At 41.3% G+C, this 17,786-nt stretch overlaps 1 protein-coding gene across 4 annotated transcripts in view; it reads left to right on the forward strand.

The window, feature by feature from the left end:
- ST3GAL6 (ST3 beta-galactoside alpha-2,3-sialyltransferase 6) overlaps nucleotides 1-17,786 on the forward strand; it is a 52,553-nt gene that overhangs the window by 16,473 nt on the left and 18,294 nt on the right. For all 4 annotated transcript variants that reach the window (XM_079974060.1, XM_079974059.1, XM_079974061.1 and 1 more), the window contains exons 2-5: nucleotides 11,168-11,267; nucleotides 12,532-12,612; nucleotides 16,307-16,410; nucleotides 17,111-17,174. In XM_079974060.1, coding sequence (XP_079830186.1) covers nucleotides 11,179-11,267; nucleotides 12,532-12,612; nucleotides 16,307-16,410; nucleotides 17,111-17,174 — 338 coding nt within the window. In that variant the 5' untranslated portion in view covers nucleotides 11,168-11,178. The remainder of the gene's footprint in view (nucleotides 1-11,167; nucleotides 11,268-12,531; nucleotides 12,613-16,306; nucleotides 16,411-17,110; nucleotides 17,175-17,786) is intronic.

Consider the following 17,786-nt stretch of genomic DNA (forward strand, 5'->3'; position numbering starts at 1 on the left):
TTCAGATTCATATACCCTGAAGTTTTGTGCCCATTAAATATGGTCTGGATCCCCCCCTAACCATTTGAAACAGAGTTAGGGGGCACACAAACAGAAGAGAGGGAGAGGAAATACCATACGCAGCCCAAAGTTCTTGCACTAGCAAAGCTGTTTAGCCCACCCACCCTGTTTTCTCTAACTTACCAGAGATCTGGTCTCCCTGTCCAGTGGCAGAGCAGCACTCATAGATCTCATAACAGCCCCTTAGCCATCATTCTGCCGGATTTAGGATTGCTCTGTAAGTAACAAAGTTGCTATGGGAAAAAATGGAGGGGGGGGGGAATGTGCTTTCATTATCTGTATCCCAGGGATCTACAGATCCAGTCAGCTTTGGCAGTGCTTGTAAATAGGAACAGCTTCTTGCTGATTGATTGTTTTAGAAGTGAGTAGCTTTCTGGGAAAAAGAAGTTTAATTGGCTGTCTAGCATTCTGCTTGCTTGGCTTTTTTATTTTTATTTTTTTGGCCAAGTGCTCAGCAGCATGTTTTCTTTCATACTGAAGCTCTTCAGAAGCAAGACACTCCCTACTGTCAGCATAATTTGCCTCTTTCCTCGTAAGCACTAACTAATGAATGTCCATGCTACTCCTGCTACAGGATATAAGGAATGTTTCCTCCCTTGACCTATCCGTGAACTTCTAAAAAAAAAATAAAAATACCCATTATCTCATATAATTGTATGTTTAATGCATTTTCCATTACATTGCCGTTTCTGTTCAAACAAGGTAATCCATACCTCTAATAGTATTATTCCTGCCTTTGCCTTCTGTGGCTTGTAAATCAGGCTAGAGCAATTGATGGCCCACAGGCTAAAAGTATGTGCATGGGAGAGAGGTATTCTGTATCTAGATGTTTTATCTCTCATAGGGGTTTTTGGACACAGTGAGCCCCAGCTATGTTAAGCACATGGAATCCATAACCATGAAGCCCTCTCCGCAAGCAGGCAACTGCTTAATTTATAGCAGTTGCCCAGAAACCAGTCATGTGGCTTGTGCAGCAAAATGCATTTATATCTTAAACTAGTGTCCTGCTGGATCAGGCCAAAATACCCTCAGTGGCTAACTAGATTTCTGGAAGCCAGAAAAGAGGGCAGCAGACCTTCTGTGCTCCCCAGCAGCTGAGGTTCTTGAGGTTCCAGACAGTTGTCATTACTGGTAGGCACATGTTCTCCATGGATCTGTCCAGTCCACTTTTAAAGACATCTAACATAATTGCCAGAAAAAAAGCAGAAAGCAGAGAGATCACCTTGCCAACAAAGGTCCGTATAGTAAAAGCTATGGTTTCCCCAGTAGTGATGTATGGAAGTGAGAGCTGGACCATAAAGAAGGCTGATCGCCAAAGAATTGATGCTTTTGAATTGTGGTGGTGGAGGAGACTCTTGAGAGTCCCATGGACTGCAAGAAACCTCTCCATTCTTAAGGAAATCAGCCCTGAGTGCTCACTGGAAGGACAGATTGTGAAGCTGAGACTCCAATTCTTTGGCCACCTCATGAGAAGAGAAGACTCTCTGGAAAAGACCCTGATGCTGGGAAAGATGGAGGGCAGAAGGAGAAGGGGATGACAGAGGATGAGATGGTTGGACAGTGTTCTTGAAGCTACCAGCATGAGTTTGACCAAACTGCGGGAGGCAGTGAAAGACAGGAGTGCCTGGCATGCTCTGGTCCATGGTGTCCACGAAGAGTCGGACATGACTAAACAATAACAACAACAACAACAACAACAACATAATTGCCATAGTCAGCAGCTCGCAGCAGTGAGTTCCATAAATTAAACACGCCTTGCATGAATAAGTAGTCATTTCTGAATCTGCTGCTACTCCACGGTGGTTGGTGCCCATTGGGGTGGAAGGCAGTCAGACCAATAGTAGGTGGAGCCAGAGCCAATTGGAGAAGGGGAGAACTTGTTCTAGTTTAGCCCCTCTCCTCTTCCCCACTGAGTTCTGCAAGGGGCAGCACTTGTACACTGCAACCGCAAGGGACCCACCTCCATTGCTGCTAAGCAACTTCCTCATTGGAGGAACCTGAGTTTTAGTATCACGAACGAGAGGGAATTCTTTCTTTCTCCGTGCCAGGCATAATTGTATACATTTCTAGCATCAAGCTATTTGGGAAACCACTAGTCTCCCTATGTGGCCCACAACCTGCTTTTCCTCACCTCTTCCCCTGTGCAGCAATGAGACTTGAAAATATGCTTCCACTTGAACTAATGGAAGGATGCTTTCAAATTTAATTGCTTCACAGAGGACATTTTGGAGGGAGGAGTTTCAACTGGAGAGGGAAGGATTAACCCTCTTCTCCCTGTGTGCTATGACTCTCTCTCTTGCCCTTTCACTTCACAATTAGGCTTGGAAAAAATGGCTCCTGTGAGTGTTTTCCCCCCCAATATGAATTTTTGCATGGGAAGAATCTTGGCGTAGTTTGTATCTTTGGAGGGAATGTTAACTCTAGCAACAGGCTCTCTGAAAATAACACCCACCCACCTCTACAATAATTTCAGGACAGAGGTATGTGTGTGGGGGGGGGGGAGTGAATATGGGTGGATGTGTAGCTGGGGGAGATATAATATAAATTAGTGTGTGCTAGGTATGAGAATTAATGAATGCTTTACCTTCCCAAACAAAACATAAAACTTTCTCTCATCTATGCTGGCACACTCATGTGCTTGAGGGGGCAGTGCTTTATTTTGCAAAATAATTTATTTCCCTGAAGGTCCCATAGGGTTGCCATATTTTGAAGAGCAAAAAAGAGGACACGTTTGCTGAGTTTTACTTTTAACCATGAATTGCTATGATGACTCTGCCCATGAAAAAAGAGAACAGGTCCTGGAAAAAGAGGATAGATAGTCCATGGTGGTACCTGCTTGTGGATGAGATGGGTTAAGCTTTGATGTTTAATGTGGATCAGCCACTCTGGCTCAGTTCACATGGCTGGCTAAGACAAACCATTTTCACCAGGCAACCCCAAACTTGGCCCCCCAGCTGTTTTGGGACTACAACTCCCACCACCCCTAGCTAACAGGACCAGTGGTCAGGGATGATGGCAACTGTAGCCCCAAAACAACTGAAGAGTCGAGTCTGGGGATGCCTGATTTTGACTATAGCTGCTTATTGATGTGGTTCTGCTCCATGTGCATAATTCAGACCTAAGCTAAGTGGTCCATCACTCCCTAGACTCAATCACTCAGCATGAATTCGTTTCTCAAATGCAAGCTATTCTACAACCCCCCTCTTTTTTTTAAAAAAAAAAATTATTAGCAATTTCAACATAACAAATTATCAAACCATATAATCACATACATTATTTCCCCCCTTCCATCTCTCCCTCCCCTCCCCCACCAAATACTTTCCTCAGCTCCTCTCTCTGATTTCTCAGCACATATTATTCTCTGCATGTTATAAAATTTTACATATCCTTACATTATCTATCTAACATATTATCAACCAATAATTTTTTGTATGTTTATTCAAAACCTGCCAAGGAGTCCAGTTCATTTTGTTGCCTTTTTAAATAATTTGTAAAAAGCTCCCATTCTTCCATAAAGCCACAGTTGATCTTATCCCACAATTTATATGTCAGTTTAGCCAACTCTGCATAACTCATCACTTTTTCTTGCCACTGTTCTTTCGTTGGGATTTCCTCATATATCAATACTTAGTTTGAGGAAGTTCCTAAACATACAGCACTGTTATGTACTTTTGGAGTGCTCATGACAACGGATGTTGCAGAAGTTGAACTTCTCCATTTCTACTAACCTTAGCCTCTCAAGGTCTTCACCAAGTGAATTGTTAGGAAGCCGTTTAGGGCTTTGAAAGTAATAGTAATAGGCAAGTAAAAACAATTTTTACAGGGACCAGAGTGTACAAGGTGGTGAGGCTTAGTTCTCTCCCTCACTGGAATCCCAACAAAAAGCACCCCCTCCATCACAGGGAAAAAAAATTCATCGGGCATGTAGCTGCAGAAGCAACCACTTTTGCGTACAGTCTCTGTGGAAATCATTTCTGTACCTTCTATTAAAATATAAAACTCTGATGTGCTTTCTGCTTTCTAATGATACATTGAGTCCTGTGTCCAGGTTGACCTTATTTATTCATTATCCTTGGCTGCCTGTTGTTTCTAGGACTCCTCCTCTGGAATAATGACTTGGTGCTACATCTTTCTACCTTCAAGCTACAACTATACACACACACACACACACACACACACACACACACACAGAGCCCTCTTTCTCTGATCTAGGCATGTTTACCTGAAGAAGGACTTAACACTGTGCTCTGCCTCTCTCTCCCACAACTGCTTATGCCCCTGGTTAGCCCCTCTTTTTCCTAGCCCTCTAAAATGCTGTTGCACCTGTGTCCCACTTTCTGGCTTCTTGGAGGCCTCTGCCTAGCCACTGTGACAAGAGGATGCTGGACTAAGTGGGCTTTTGGTTGGGTTCTTAAGTGCCCTGGTTCCCAAATTTTGTTGCCACTTTGTCAAATTTCTCTCTCCTTTGGTTGGAAACTAAAGGAGTGCCTCTTACTGAGCCAGATACGACTCATAGGCTTCCCAACAGAAGTAGATACCGCATTTATGTGGAGTCCACCTGATATGAGGTCCTCTCCAAACCCTTTTTCTTATTGGCAGAGGAAGAGACAATAGCAACATCACATACTGCTGCTTCTTACTCATCTACGAGGGACCACCAGAGAAGAATAAGATATATTGCCCACAATCCTCCCACACTTCCTTTGTTTGCTTGTTCTTATATTGATCGTTCTATTTCCTTCACCTGCAGATAAGGAGGGCCCAATGCTGTTGGTAGCCTCCATTCTGGCAAGCATTCTCTGTAATTTAAGAGCTACTTGGACGGCAGGCATGCTCAGGAAAGGGAAGCCTTCCACACCACTTCACCATGTAGGAAAACGTTTCAAGCTGCTAAATGACTACCTGCCAGGCAACTGTTAAATGCACGGGAGTTCTGCCAGAAAAACGTGATTTGCTGTTTGAAATGTTCACCCACAGATTCCTCTTTCTTAGTGGCTCTCTTTTATCTGGGTGCTAAGAGCAAGTGGGAGGAGTCTAACAGAGACCAAAGCTCTTGCAAAGTTCAAGTGGGTTGCTTCTTATGAAGGTCATGGTGCATCCACATTTAGAATACTCTGCTTGGTTCTCTCCTCCCCACTCCCAAGCTCAAAAAGGATGCTGTACAAATGTGTGCAGGCAAAAAACAAGAGACAAAAAAGCAGTTATGTGAGCAGGAGTCATAGCATCCTGCTGCAAAACAAGAGGCTTTACAAATATAATTTAGAAGGAAGGTAGCAGAGGTTGATGGTTATGAACTTTTGTAGGCCTGGTGAATACAGAAATTGTTTTCCCTCCAAACCCTAGAATGCATTGGAAGTTGAAAGTTTTAAATTAAAAAGTTGACCAGTTTTTAAAAATAAAATGCATCTGATCAAATAAAACCACAGAGAATCACCAGTGAAAACCTATATTGGAAAAGAAGCAAAGGAGATCTTCAAATACCTGCCCTAACAAGACATTTTCAAGCAGTAAAACTTGGCCTGTATCTCAAGGTGATTCAAAATAGACAAAGCAATTAAGGCAGAAAGAGAGATCTATAATAGCAGTTCTGGAAACTGTTACGGTACAACTAAGAACATACGTTATTGATTCTCAAGTCTTGACATCCACGCTAAATCTGTATTAAAAGTTTGGCATAAACACTAACATCAGTTACCCTCAAGCAGCATTCGGCTCAGTGCTGCACCTAAGATTTCAGATTAAAACTGCAGAGTGGAAGGAAAGGAGGACCTTTTTCTGCCTCCCCACTTGCAGCCGCTTTCTGAAGACTGGAGAAGAGACCGTCTTAAGAATATTAGAGGGGTGGGAAGAGGAAGCATGGCTTTGTTTTTTGCAGTCTTCAGAAGAGGACTAGACCATGTAAAAATGAATATAAGATTTTAGCTGCAGTTCATTTATTTTCAGCTTTGTATTCTTCTTATTTAAAAAGTATGCCTAGACATTCTGTTGTTGCGCCCATAACTTAGGTTTAAGGTGCCATTTAGCTCCTAGCCTTCATATCTCTGTTTCTAACACTGCCCCCAAGCATATCCCCAAGTACATCTTGGCTCACAAATAAATTCACTAGTATAGTGTTCAAAAATACTGGAAGTTTCTCTCTCTCTCTCTCTTTTTTAATGGATTATTTATGGGCACATAATTTCATATAAACAAGTAACATTGATTCTGCACAACTACCACAATCTTTCCAGCTAAGGCATATTGCCAGTCAACTGAAAATGCATTACAAATATCTTTGTGAATATAGATCTTTTGAAAGAGATGCTGATTCACTCAGACCAGAGCATTTTAATTAGCAAAATATACCAGATGTTGTAAGATACCAATTTTGATTAACTATCCCTAACATTAAAAAAATATGAGAGACTGGAAGAGGGACCCCCATCAAGTTACTGGGATGGGCGGAAAACTTTGTCCCCTCCCCTGTGCTGTGTCTACATCATCCCTCATTTTTACTGACCCCCCCCCCCCCAATGAGTAGGGTTTCCATGGGACATAAAAATCACTTTGGGTACCTGATCCAACCTCTGGGTTTGGGGGTTAGTGACCTCTACTTTAGGGAGTCTTTTAATTACTGAGCATTCAGAATACTAGTAGAACAAAACACACTGTTCCTGCAAAAAACAAAAAAAAAACCATTGTTGATTTTTGCTTTCTGGCTTACTGCTATCAGGATAGCTTAAGATACCCTGAGAAAGCAAAAAGTTCAGTGCTATGAAAATAAGTAACTTTGCAAAAACCTATGAATGTAGTATTTATGTTGGCACAAGGAAGAAAACTGATCCTCTGGCACTTTAAAATAGGAGCAGTGGCTGCAAGCCATTTGAAGAATGGCAGCTAGGATCAGATTTGCTTGAAGGAATACACAGTAGGGCAGTTTAGATGCACAATTTAATGTGTTGAAAGCATCCGTGAGGAGCTAGTTGGGCTTCATAGACTTCCCCTGCTGTACGTGTAGTTGCAACCAGTGCCCACCAGCTGTATGTTTGGCAACAGTAAGAGGCTCATCCATACTTAGGGAGATCATTGGCCACAGTTGTCAAATGTGTGGTTGGTTGGGTGAGGATAGCATGCCAGTCATGAGGGTAGGCCTAGCCTGCAGAGGCACATGGCCCTGTGACAGGAAATCCAGATTTTTAAAAGGCAAATATGCCCATCTTTCTCTTCTTGGTTCCAGGGTCTCACTCTGTCTTCCCTTAAGGAAAGGGTAGGTAATATTTTCTGGCCAGCAGGTCATATTCTTATCTCCTCACTCCTGGTGGAACAAATTTGACAAGTGGGTGGGGCTGACTACTTGCACTACGACATCAGGTGAAGCTATACTTTGAAGCCCCAATTTCTGGGACTTCAAAGCACAGGGCTGCCTGAAATCCCTTTTTCAAACAGCTTGTGTCTGTACTGAGTGACTCCAGAGGGGTTGCTGTTAAAACAAGAAAGCTTCTTGTGGCACATTAAAATATTTTTATGTGTTGATTTATTTTGAAACTTATGCTCCACCTTTAAGTGTTACCACTCCCAGGGCAGTGTTTAAAACAACAACAGTATCCATCAATAATGTTAGCAGTAGTAGGAATCAGTAACAGTCCTGGGACTGCAGAGCTGAAGGCAGTCAGGGAAGTATGAGCCACTGAGAAGCTCCCACTGCCTCTCAGGAAGAACATCATGACAACCAGGAAAGCAACCTGATCCCATTCAGAGATGTAGTAGCTGCTTCAGTGCTTGCTATCCTTCTCACTCACTTTTTCCTTTTGCTGTCAAATCTGTTGATGTTATTACATGTATGCCTTGCTGTTCCTGCAAGCAGCTCAAGGTAGTTTATCATTTTAACAGTATTTCAAAACCATATTAAAACAACAGAGCTGCAAAAATGCAGCAATACAAACTTCAAATTTCCATAAAGATAGCAAAAGTAAAATAAATGTCCATAAAGATAGCAAAAGTAAAATAAATGTCCATAAAGATAGCAAAAGTAAAATAAATGTCCATAAAGATAGCAAAAGTAAAAAAAGTAAAAAAATTGCAATAATAAAGAGTCCACTTGCGATATACCAGTGGTTCAGTGCTCAGACGTCATTTGGGTAATCAGACGTTTCGTAGCTAAAGAGCTTAGTCATCAAGCTTTGTAGTAAAGAATATACAGTGGTACCTCCGGTTAAGTACTGTATTTTTTTGCTCTATAAGACTCACTTTTTCCCTCCTAAAAAGTAAGGGGAAATGTGTGTGCGTCTTATGGAGCGAATGCAGGCTGCGCAGCTATCCCAGAAGCCAGAACAGCAAGAGGGATTGCTGCTTTCACTGCGCAGTGATCCCTCTTGCTGTTCTGGCTTCTGAGATTCAGAATATTATTTTTCTTGTTTTCCTCCTCCAAAAACAAGGTGCGTCTTGTGATCCGGTGCATCTTATAGAGCGAAAAATATGGTACTTAATTCGTTTCGGAGGTCTGTTCTTAACCTGAAACTGTTCTTAACCTGAAGCACCACTTTAGTTAATGGGGCCTCCTGCTGCCGCTGCGCCACTGGAGCAAGATTTCTGTTCTCATCCCGAAGCAAAGTTCTTAACCCGAGGTACTATTTCTGGGTTAGTGGAGTCTGTAACCTGAAGCGTATGTAACTTAAAGCGTATGTAACCCAAGGTACCACTATACAAGAGTAGACAGAATGTAAACAACTTAAAGCAGGGTATTTCTGTCCCCATTTGCATGTTTCCATCGGGAGGAGCATAGAAAGAGGACAATGTCCTTCAGTTTGTTAAACCTCCTTGAGATATACCAGGCAGTGACAGATATTAAAGTCAGATGCCAGCCAGTACTCCTTGGGAATTGGGTTCCGGACACGTCCATGGCATTAGCTGTGGATAACATGTCATGCATCTGATGAGGGTTTGCTCCCCACCAAAGCTTATGCTGCAAATCATTTGGTGGTCTTTCGGGCACCATGGCATTTTTGTTCCTTTTTTTGTATAGAATTGTGATTGTCTTGTACACTATGGGCAATACAGCAGGCCTACCAAGTTCAGTAAGTAGTGATCATAGGGAGGAATTCAGGAAGTCAAGCCTTTGCTCAAGCCTTTGCACATTAGAATCAATTCACATCATTTTATATGTTTGCCAAGAATAAATGGTTTTTTTCTAGCTAGAGCAGACACAACTCTGCCCAGGTTAACAATCCATAAAATTTAAAGCCCTTCCTTTCCGTATGTGTCATGAATCTTGTTAGGTTTCTGGGATGGATTTGTTAGGTTATACAAATACACTGGATGCTCAGACGTGCTCAAAAATGCAAAGTGTTTTAACAATTAGAGCTGTAATGTGTTAGATTGTTGTTGCTGGGGTTTTTAAAAGTTGTAATTAATAGAGAATCTGCCCACCTAAATTCACTAGAGAGGTATGCAAAATTAGCATTTCATCTAAAAATGAAACAAGTGTTCAAGTGGGTCTGAAACATAGTTGCATGCTTTTAAGGCAGAATGTTGAACCATTTGAGTTCATTTGATGAATGCTTTAGGGCAACTTTTCCCAACTTGGTGCCCCCAGCTGTTTTCCCCTCCCCAAATTTACAACTTACCATCAGCCCCAGTTGTTGTCAGTTGCCAGGGATTATTATGATGTATTTATTTATATCCCACCTTCTTCCGTGAAAGTGACTCAAGGCAGCTTACAAATAAAAATAAGAACAGCTAAAAACAGAGGATTTTTTTTAAAAAAATTAAAATTAAATTAAAACTATATGTATACATATAAAAATATATAAAAGCTATAACATAATAACAATAAAAGCAACACGGTGCCAGCCCCCTCATTGAAAGCAGTCAGTTGGGAGGAACAAGAAATGGGTGGCACACAGATGTCCTTAGCCAAGGCATCTCAGCAACATGGATATGGTGCAACTAAAGACCCTCCATCGGGATGTGGAATTGGACAAAATGTGTTGGGTCATTCAGGCTGCCATCTTAACCCCTGCTATGCGGGCATCGTGGTCAGCACTATAGCCCCTGGCTCAGTATGAGGGGTGCTTCTGAATCTCTCCTTTGAAACCCAAAGGAAAACAGGCAGTAGGGGAAAAGAACATCCCTTTTTTCCTCCCCCAAGGACTTGCTGTTACACTACTGCTTGAGTTAGAGTCACCTTTTGGTTGACCAGACAAGTCCTACAAAAGGGCAGTTTCCCTCCCCACTGGCTTCTCCTTCCTGGCTGATCTGCCCAGATCCAATATGTATGGCCTTCTCTGTTTCACTTCCAACAGGAGATGGGAGTAGTAGTTGAGAAGGCACCAGATTGAGGTAGTAGGTTTTATGGAGTTAGCACAACTCATGTCATCTTTGCCCCATTGAGGAAAGAAATGCTAGAGTCCCTTCCCCTCCGCTGCTCCCTGGCCATCTGTGCTCTTGAGCATTTAAATCAGCCTTGGTTCTCCATTTAATAGAGTGCTCTCTTGCGTAAATCTAAAGTCTATGCTTGTTGGGGGGTTTATAGAGGTTTTCCATTTTGCTGAAGAAGGTTGACCAAGATGCTCAGTACAGAAAGCCATGTTTAGGAAATAGTATATTAGAGAGAATGCGCTGAGCTGCTTTCAGCAAGCCACAATATTTGCTACAGAGGAGGTGTTTTACATAAAGCGGAAAGGAAACGAGCTGAAAACAAAGACAGAGAACAAATATAGGAACAGATTGCTACCAGGCCCTTAACCAGGATCACGGAGGATATTATTACAGAACTTAGCTTTGATAGCTGGTCAAACAGTTGTGAAAGATCTAACATTTTTCCAGGCTCAGAGCAAAGCCTATGCAAGATTTGTTTCATGAGTGGTTTATTTAAACACCTTAAAACCTATTGAGCAAACACAGCTGCCTTCATATCATATTAATAGGCAAGCATGTCAATGAACCCCTTTGTACTTCAGCTGGAATTCGAGTGAGTAGTCCATACACTTAAAGAAAACCTGTGAAACTGATAAATGACAGGTGACAGATTATTTTCTTTCTTTCTTTCTTTCTTTCTTTCTTTCTTTCTTTCTTTCTTTCTCCCAAATAGAAATAACACTAACGATTCTCTTTTGAACTTTTGTTTCAGATTTGACAGTCATGAAACGGATCATATGTGCGATTCTCTTGGGTGCGGGAGTGATGTATGTTATACTACACCGAAACCTGCGACGGACAAATGACTATTGGTAATTACAACATCTTCTTAGACTTAGACAAACTACCTGTTAATTTGTCACTGCAGATCTGTCCCAGAATTGTTTGGCTGTACCTCTGCAATTGCATGTCTTATTCAGGAGCTGGAAAACATGTTGGTAGGTTAGTTAGCAAACGTGTCTGAGGAAAAACCAAATGACTGCAGAATTACTTATGACATTATAGGCAAGTGTCTCTGACCCCTCTCCCATCCCTGGCCTGAGAGGGACTTAATCTGAAAAGGTAGCACTACCTTATTTTGACTAAGGATGCTTGAGGATTTCACAGTTTTAAGTGATTTTTAATACCCAAACTGGAACACCATGATGCTTTAATTTTTACAGTTTTCTGAAGTCTTCAGTACAGGAAGACAATATGGTTATACAGTTCCTGAATCATAAATTTATTATTGAAAGAGAATTTCATTATCTCTGTGAAGTCTGGTTCCTATTTACAGGACGGCGGTAATTCAACTGTGTTGGTACATGTAAGATTAGTATGCTGATTAGTATGTACCTCTTAAGGGTCAGAATGGTTGCTGTACCTTCTGGATTGAATTTAAGACAGGAGCTTGTATCAGGGTCATAGATAGTTCATGAATGGTATATTTTATCTGAAACGTATGCCAGTTGCACTGACGCCATGATCCATAGACATAAACCACGAGAAAGGCCCAGACTTAGCACCCATTGTTAACCTGCTTACTTATCTTTTCTCTGAATTAAAAAGCCCCAAATGCTGCAACCTTCCTTCTTAAAACTATTCCAAATGTAGTTGCACCATAGATTTATATAACCACACTATAATATCGGCAGTGTCCTTTTCAATTTAGCTTGTGTCGTATGACAGTGTGGGTGGGGCATGTCATGTTTCAAAGCTTTCTGCATTCAGCTCTATTAAAGTTTTCTTTTGGGTGCTTTTTATCAGTCATTGAACTTGCAGAATAAGTAGCCCATAAACCAGGGAAGAAGCATATGCAATTCAGCATCACGTGTTGTGTAGTTTAAGGCATATGACTCTTGTGCACTGAAAACAGTGCAACCTAGAAAGACTTAATTTGAGATTGAAGGCTGCGGCAGGTTTTACGGATTGTTTGTAAATAAAATGGAGTGTGTGTGTGTGTGTGTATACACACACACACACACACACACACACACACACACATATATACACATATATATAATTTTGCTTCAGATGTTCACTATCTCCTATCAGTTTGTCTATTTTAATATGGTGAATTTGTTGTTGTTGTTCTAGGTTGCCCCCTACAGATGGAGGAGACAGAAAAGGACAAATAATAGATTGCCCTTACAAACCTGGCGTTTCATCTTTAATAAAGTAAGGGGAAAGGGGGAAAGGGGTCATCAACCCAGATTACTAATGGTCACCATGTGCTGAATGGGCTTGCAGTCCCCTCTTCCAAAAGCAAGGGTGGGCGACTTCTTTTCTGTTGCTAGTTGCATTCCCTTGATGGTAATCTGTTGATGTCCACATGTTGGTGGTGGGTGGAGCTAGACACAAATATATTTTGGATTTACAAATAAAGACCAGTTTTCACTGTGGCTACCAAAGGTTAGAATTCGCAGTCCTATGCAGATTCTATTCTTAATGCGATACGATAAGATAATCTTTATTGCCATTGTCCAATACAGAACAACGAAATTGAAAAATCTACGTAAGACATTCAAAAACCAACAAGCCTGCTATCCCAGCTATCCCAACTTGGTTAGCCCCCTAAAAACTGGTTAGCCCCATTTTTAAATACAATATACTACCATAGAGACTCCTTACACCGCATTTAAAACCAAAATCGCATTTGGATAGAAACTGTTTCTCAGGTGGCTAGTCCTAGTCTTTATAACCCTGTACCTTCTTCCAGAAGGCAGAAGCTGAAAAGGATCATTTCTGGGGTGCGCACTATCCTACACTATCTCTGCAGTTTCTTATGACACCTGGAAGCATAGATTTGATCCACGGTGGGAAGAGTAAACCCTATTGGATTTGATGGGGTTACTCTCAAATAAGTATAGTGATGAGGGTTTTTTTTAAGCATTACAGATCAATACAGTTTTCTGGAAAGCAAGTGAAGACAGTTATTTTTGACTTAGCATGTGTGCTCACATACCTCGCTTATCAGACATTTACCCTAAGCGATGCAGTCAGGGAAAAAAGTAACAAAATAACAACACCCACACCAGTTCATGTCCCCCCCCCCCAAAAAAAAATACTGGTCCTTCTAGTTGTTCTGCACTAACTACACAGAACGAAGGCAAAAAGCCAAGGAAAATAAGCAAGGCCCGAACAAGAAGGATGGAACTCTGATGGGATAGAAGAGTGGGGCAGCTTCAGAAGGTACTAAGGGCCATGTTCAATAAGGTTGTGGTTTGCATGCAGCTCCTGATCCACAGACTTCCCACCTGAACTGCAAAAGAACAAGTTCGTAGCACAAGCAGCTCACCAGGTGGGATGGAGCCACTACACTAACTTCTCATCAGGTGGGTTGCTGCTGTTGATCAGGAGGGGCAAGGTAACAGGGAGGTATTTGTGGTGCAAATTACCAGCAGGAACACCAGATTGGTTCTACCAGCGTGTTTGCACTGCACCAGCCTCCCTACTGCCTCGCTCCTCTCCCTCCAGTAAGCAACAGCAGCCTACTCACTGGAGGTTCAGGCTGCCTTTGTGACATAGTGCACCATTTACCAATTTAGGCTGCTGCACTTTCTGTACGACTGTCTGGCCTCAGTTATTCACACCCTGTTATTCTCCAGCTTAAACTACTGCAAGGTGTTAACCTGGGCTACCTTTGAAGGTGGTGTGGGAACTGCAGTTCATCCAAAATATGGCTATGACTTGAAAAACCAATGCAGTTCAACACCAAGTATGTTGTATCAGTGCAGTATAATCAAACTATACAAGTCAAGTGTGGGCACAGTCCACCCTAAGTGCAGATTTATGTACAATAAGAGCAGGGACCTCTTTTTCACCAGTGCAGCACTAGAGCCACAAAAACATGAAGATTAGTACCAAGCAATGTGTATCAGGCATCGAGCCTGTATGCCAGACGCCAGCTGGTTTTTGTCTATAAAAGCTACACTTGCCAGAATGTACATATGAAAATGTTTCACTTCCGTTTTCTGTTCTGCTTTAACAGCCTTCACAAATGACACACTCCCTCCTAAAAGGAGTTTTTTAGGCACTTTAATCCATCTTCCTGTTTTCCTGATCTACTAAATACTCCATTTTATTCAGTCTTTCATAGGATATAAAAGTCACTTCTGGAAATCTAGTGGAAGTTTTGCTCTCATTTCAGTGATCATTGCTTCCAGAAAAGGCATTTACTATGGAATAGTCAGGCTTATTGGGCATCCATAACAAATGTTTTCTGAGCACTTAGTCTTAGAGAGGTGATGAAAACCTTTGAATGTATGTCTGAAGGGAGATTTTGGATATTGTTGTTTAGTTGTTTAGTCGTGTCCGACTCTTCGTGATCCCATGGACCAGAGCACGCCAGGCACTCCTGTCTTCCACTGCCTCCCACAGTTTGGTCAAACTCATGCTGGTAGCTTCAAGAACACTTTCCAACCATCTCATCCTCTGTCGTCCCCTTCTCCTTGTGCCCTCCATCTTTCCCAACATCAGGGTCTTTTCCAGGGAGTCTTCTCTTCTCATGAGGTGGCCAAAGTATTGGAGCCTCAGCTTCAGGATCTGTCCTTCCAGTGAGCACTCAGGGCTGATTTCCTTCAGAATGGATAGGTTGGATCCTTTTGCAGTCCATGGGACTCTCAAGAGTCTCCTCCAGCACCATAATTCAAAAGCATCAATTCTTTGGCGATCAGCCTTCTTTATAGTCCAGATCTGACTTCCATACATCACTACTGGGAGATTTTGGATAGGTGAGAGCAAATCAATGAAGTTTAATTTAGAAAAGATGGGAGTTCTGAGTGTTGAACAGACTGCTGTATGAGTTTTGGATGAAGTTGCATTCCATCTAAAAGAGCCAGGTGCACAGCTTGGGGTTCTCTTGGATTATGTGCAATCTGGAGACACTGGACCTAGTAAGCTAGGAGTGCCTCGGTTTATGCTAGTTCACTAGCCACAGCTCTTTCGGGAGAAACAGATCTTGCCTCAGATCTTGCTCTGGTTGCATGCAGAGGAAATTATGCAATATGTAGGACTGCCTTTAAAGACAGTTCAGAAACTTTAGCCTGCACAGAATACAACTTTTAAGATACAGTCAAACCTCGGATCCCAAACGCCTCCATTTTGGCACGTTTTGGCTCCCAAATGCCGAAAACCCAAACGAAATACTCCAGTTTTTTAACGTTTTTCAGAAGCCGAACATCCAACACGGTTTCCGCTTGGGTGCAGGACATTCTTGGGACCAATCGGAAACCGTGCCTCAGTTGTCGAACATTTCGGAAGCTGAACGAGCTTCCAGAATGGATTACGTTTGACAACCGAGGTTTGACTGTACTTGTGGGAACCAAGCAACACTGTGCTGTCTACAGTGGCTGCCTCTTTGTTTCCAGGCTCAGTTTAAAGTGCTTGTTTTGACCTTTAAAACACTGAAAGATTGGGGACCAGGTCTGCACTCATATGAATCTTCCTAGATCCCACAACCAGGCTCAGAGGCCCTGCTTTCTGTATAACAACAACAACAACAACAACAACAGTCATCAAAGCTCATCACCGAAGCGGACATCAAAGACAGGGCCTTTCTTCTGGTTGCCCCACATTTCTGGAAATCTCTCCCTAAATAAGTACACATGACTTTCCCTCTACTATTACGTAGACCTTTCAAATTTACTTGTTTCATTCATTTTTTTATTGACGTGTTGTATGTGCTGGTTGTTAACTACTCCCATTTTTATTTGTTTTGGTGTTATTTATAATGCATTAAAATTATTGTCTGTTCTTGTCTGAAATGTTGGTAAGCAGTCTTGGGATGGTTTCTTTTTTGGCACCAAAACGTGGCATTTTATAAAACAAATGAACTAACATTTTAATATTTCCCCCCTCTTTTTTCCTCTAGGGGGGAAAAATTCTATCCTTTTCTGTGCATTAACGATTTTGTAAAAGTGTCTGGGGACCATGGAAGTCACAGGATCGAACTACCTTATGGAATAAAAGGAGCGGGTAAGCCATTGATATGTGCTGCATTAAATATAAGGTTATTCAAGATTAAATGATGAAAGTGAACCTTTCATTATTTATTAATGGGTGTAAAGTTTTTTCTGAGGTGTTGCTGTTTAAAGGCAGTATGGGACACCACCAAGCAGATATGGAAAATGTAGAATGAGATTTCCTGCTTCCCCCTCCTCATTCCACTTCAAACATGGTATTGCATGCACCCTTCTTTACCTGCTTATAATTGGGGTGGAGAGGAGAAATTGAATGTTTTGGAAGGTCCATGCAATATTTCATTTTAAACATTTGAATTGCAGGTGATGCCTGCAGGGATATGGAATGTGCAGAATGGGCCCAATTTAATTGTGAGGATGCATATCACAGAAACATTCTGGCACCTTGGTTGGGAGCAGGGAATTATAGGCTGCTTCCATATATTTCCATCAATTAACATGGAATAGAGATAAGCATAAGAAACTTGTATTCTTCAAAATCTTTGTATGACTATTGACACTGGGGTTTTAAGTCTCTGCTCCAACAGTGTTCATGAGATTAAAAGGCCATAAACGTATTTAACAAACTCACACTGACCTCTGACAATTTAATATTTTATTTAAAAATGCACATAACACTATTACGTTTAATTTTGTTGGTACAATAAAGTGCTGATTCTTAATTAATGATTTTTCTAAAATAATTTGTATTACAGAAAGGTATTTTCATATGGCACTTTCAAGACTACAAAACTGCAGAGTATTCACTGAAGATGATAGGTGAGGTTCTTTTTGTGTTATTGCCAACTGTTGATGAAAAATACAGTCTTTGGATTGATATAATTGCTACCATTTTAGCTGAGATTAAGGCCCATGTAAAAAAACATACAACAAACCCAGCCGCCCAGGACACACAAGATGGAATTGCTCACTGCATAGCTCAGTTGAGTTCTAAATGCAAATTGGAACTCAAAAGGATTTGCCCTTTTGATTGTTCATTTAAAGAAAAAAAAATCTGGGCAGTTCTTCAATTGTTGACATCAATATTCATTCATTCTTTCATTCATTTTAAAAATGTTGTTGGCCATTTTAATTATGATGATGATTTTAATTTATTATCTACTCTTTAGCCTAAGGTCACAGGGCAGACTACAATCATTTAAAAGAGAAAATTAAAAAAAAATCCAGTTTTAAAACATGTAATTAGAAAAAGATACCAAAAAAGGGTCTTGTGACAAATAGAATGGGTCCTGAAAATATACATTCAATTACCTTGCCCTTCACCAGCTGGTCCCATTTTAATGTCCTGGATCCATGTGATTTCTACACCATAACTTCATATTTGAGGGCGGCTTAATTTTTAAATACAGTGGTATCTCAGGTTACATATGC

Source organism: Podarcis cretensis, assembly GCF_951804945.1.
Source record: "Podarcis cretensis genome assembly, chromosome: 4".
Classification (NCBI taxonomy): domain Eukaryota; kingdom Metazoa; phylum Chordata; class Lepidosauria; order Squamata; family Lacertidae; genus Podarcis; species Podarcis cretensis.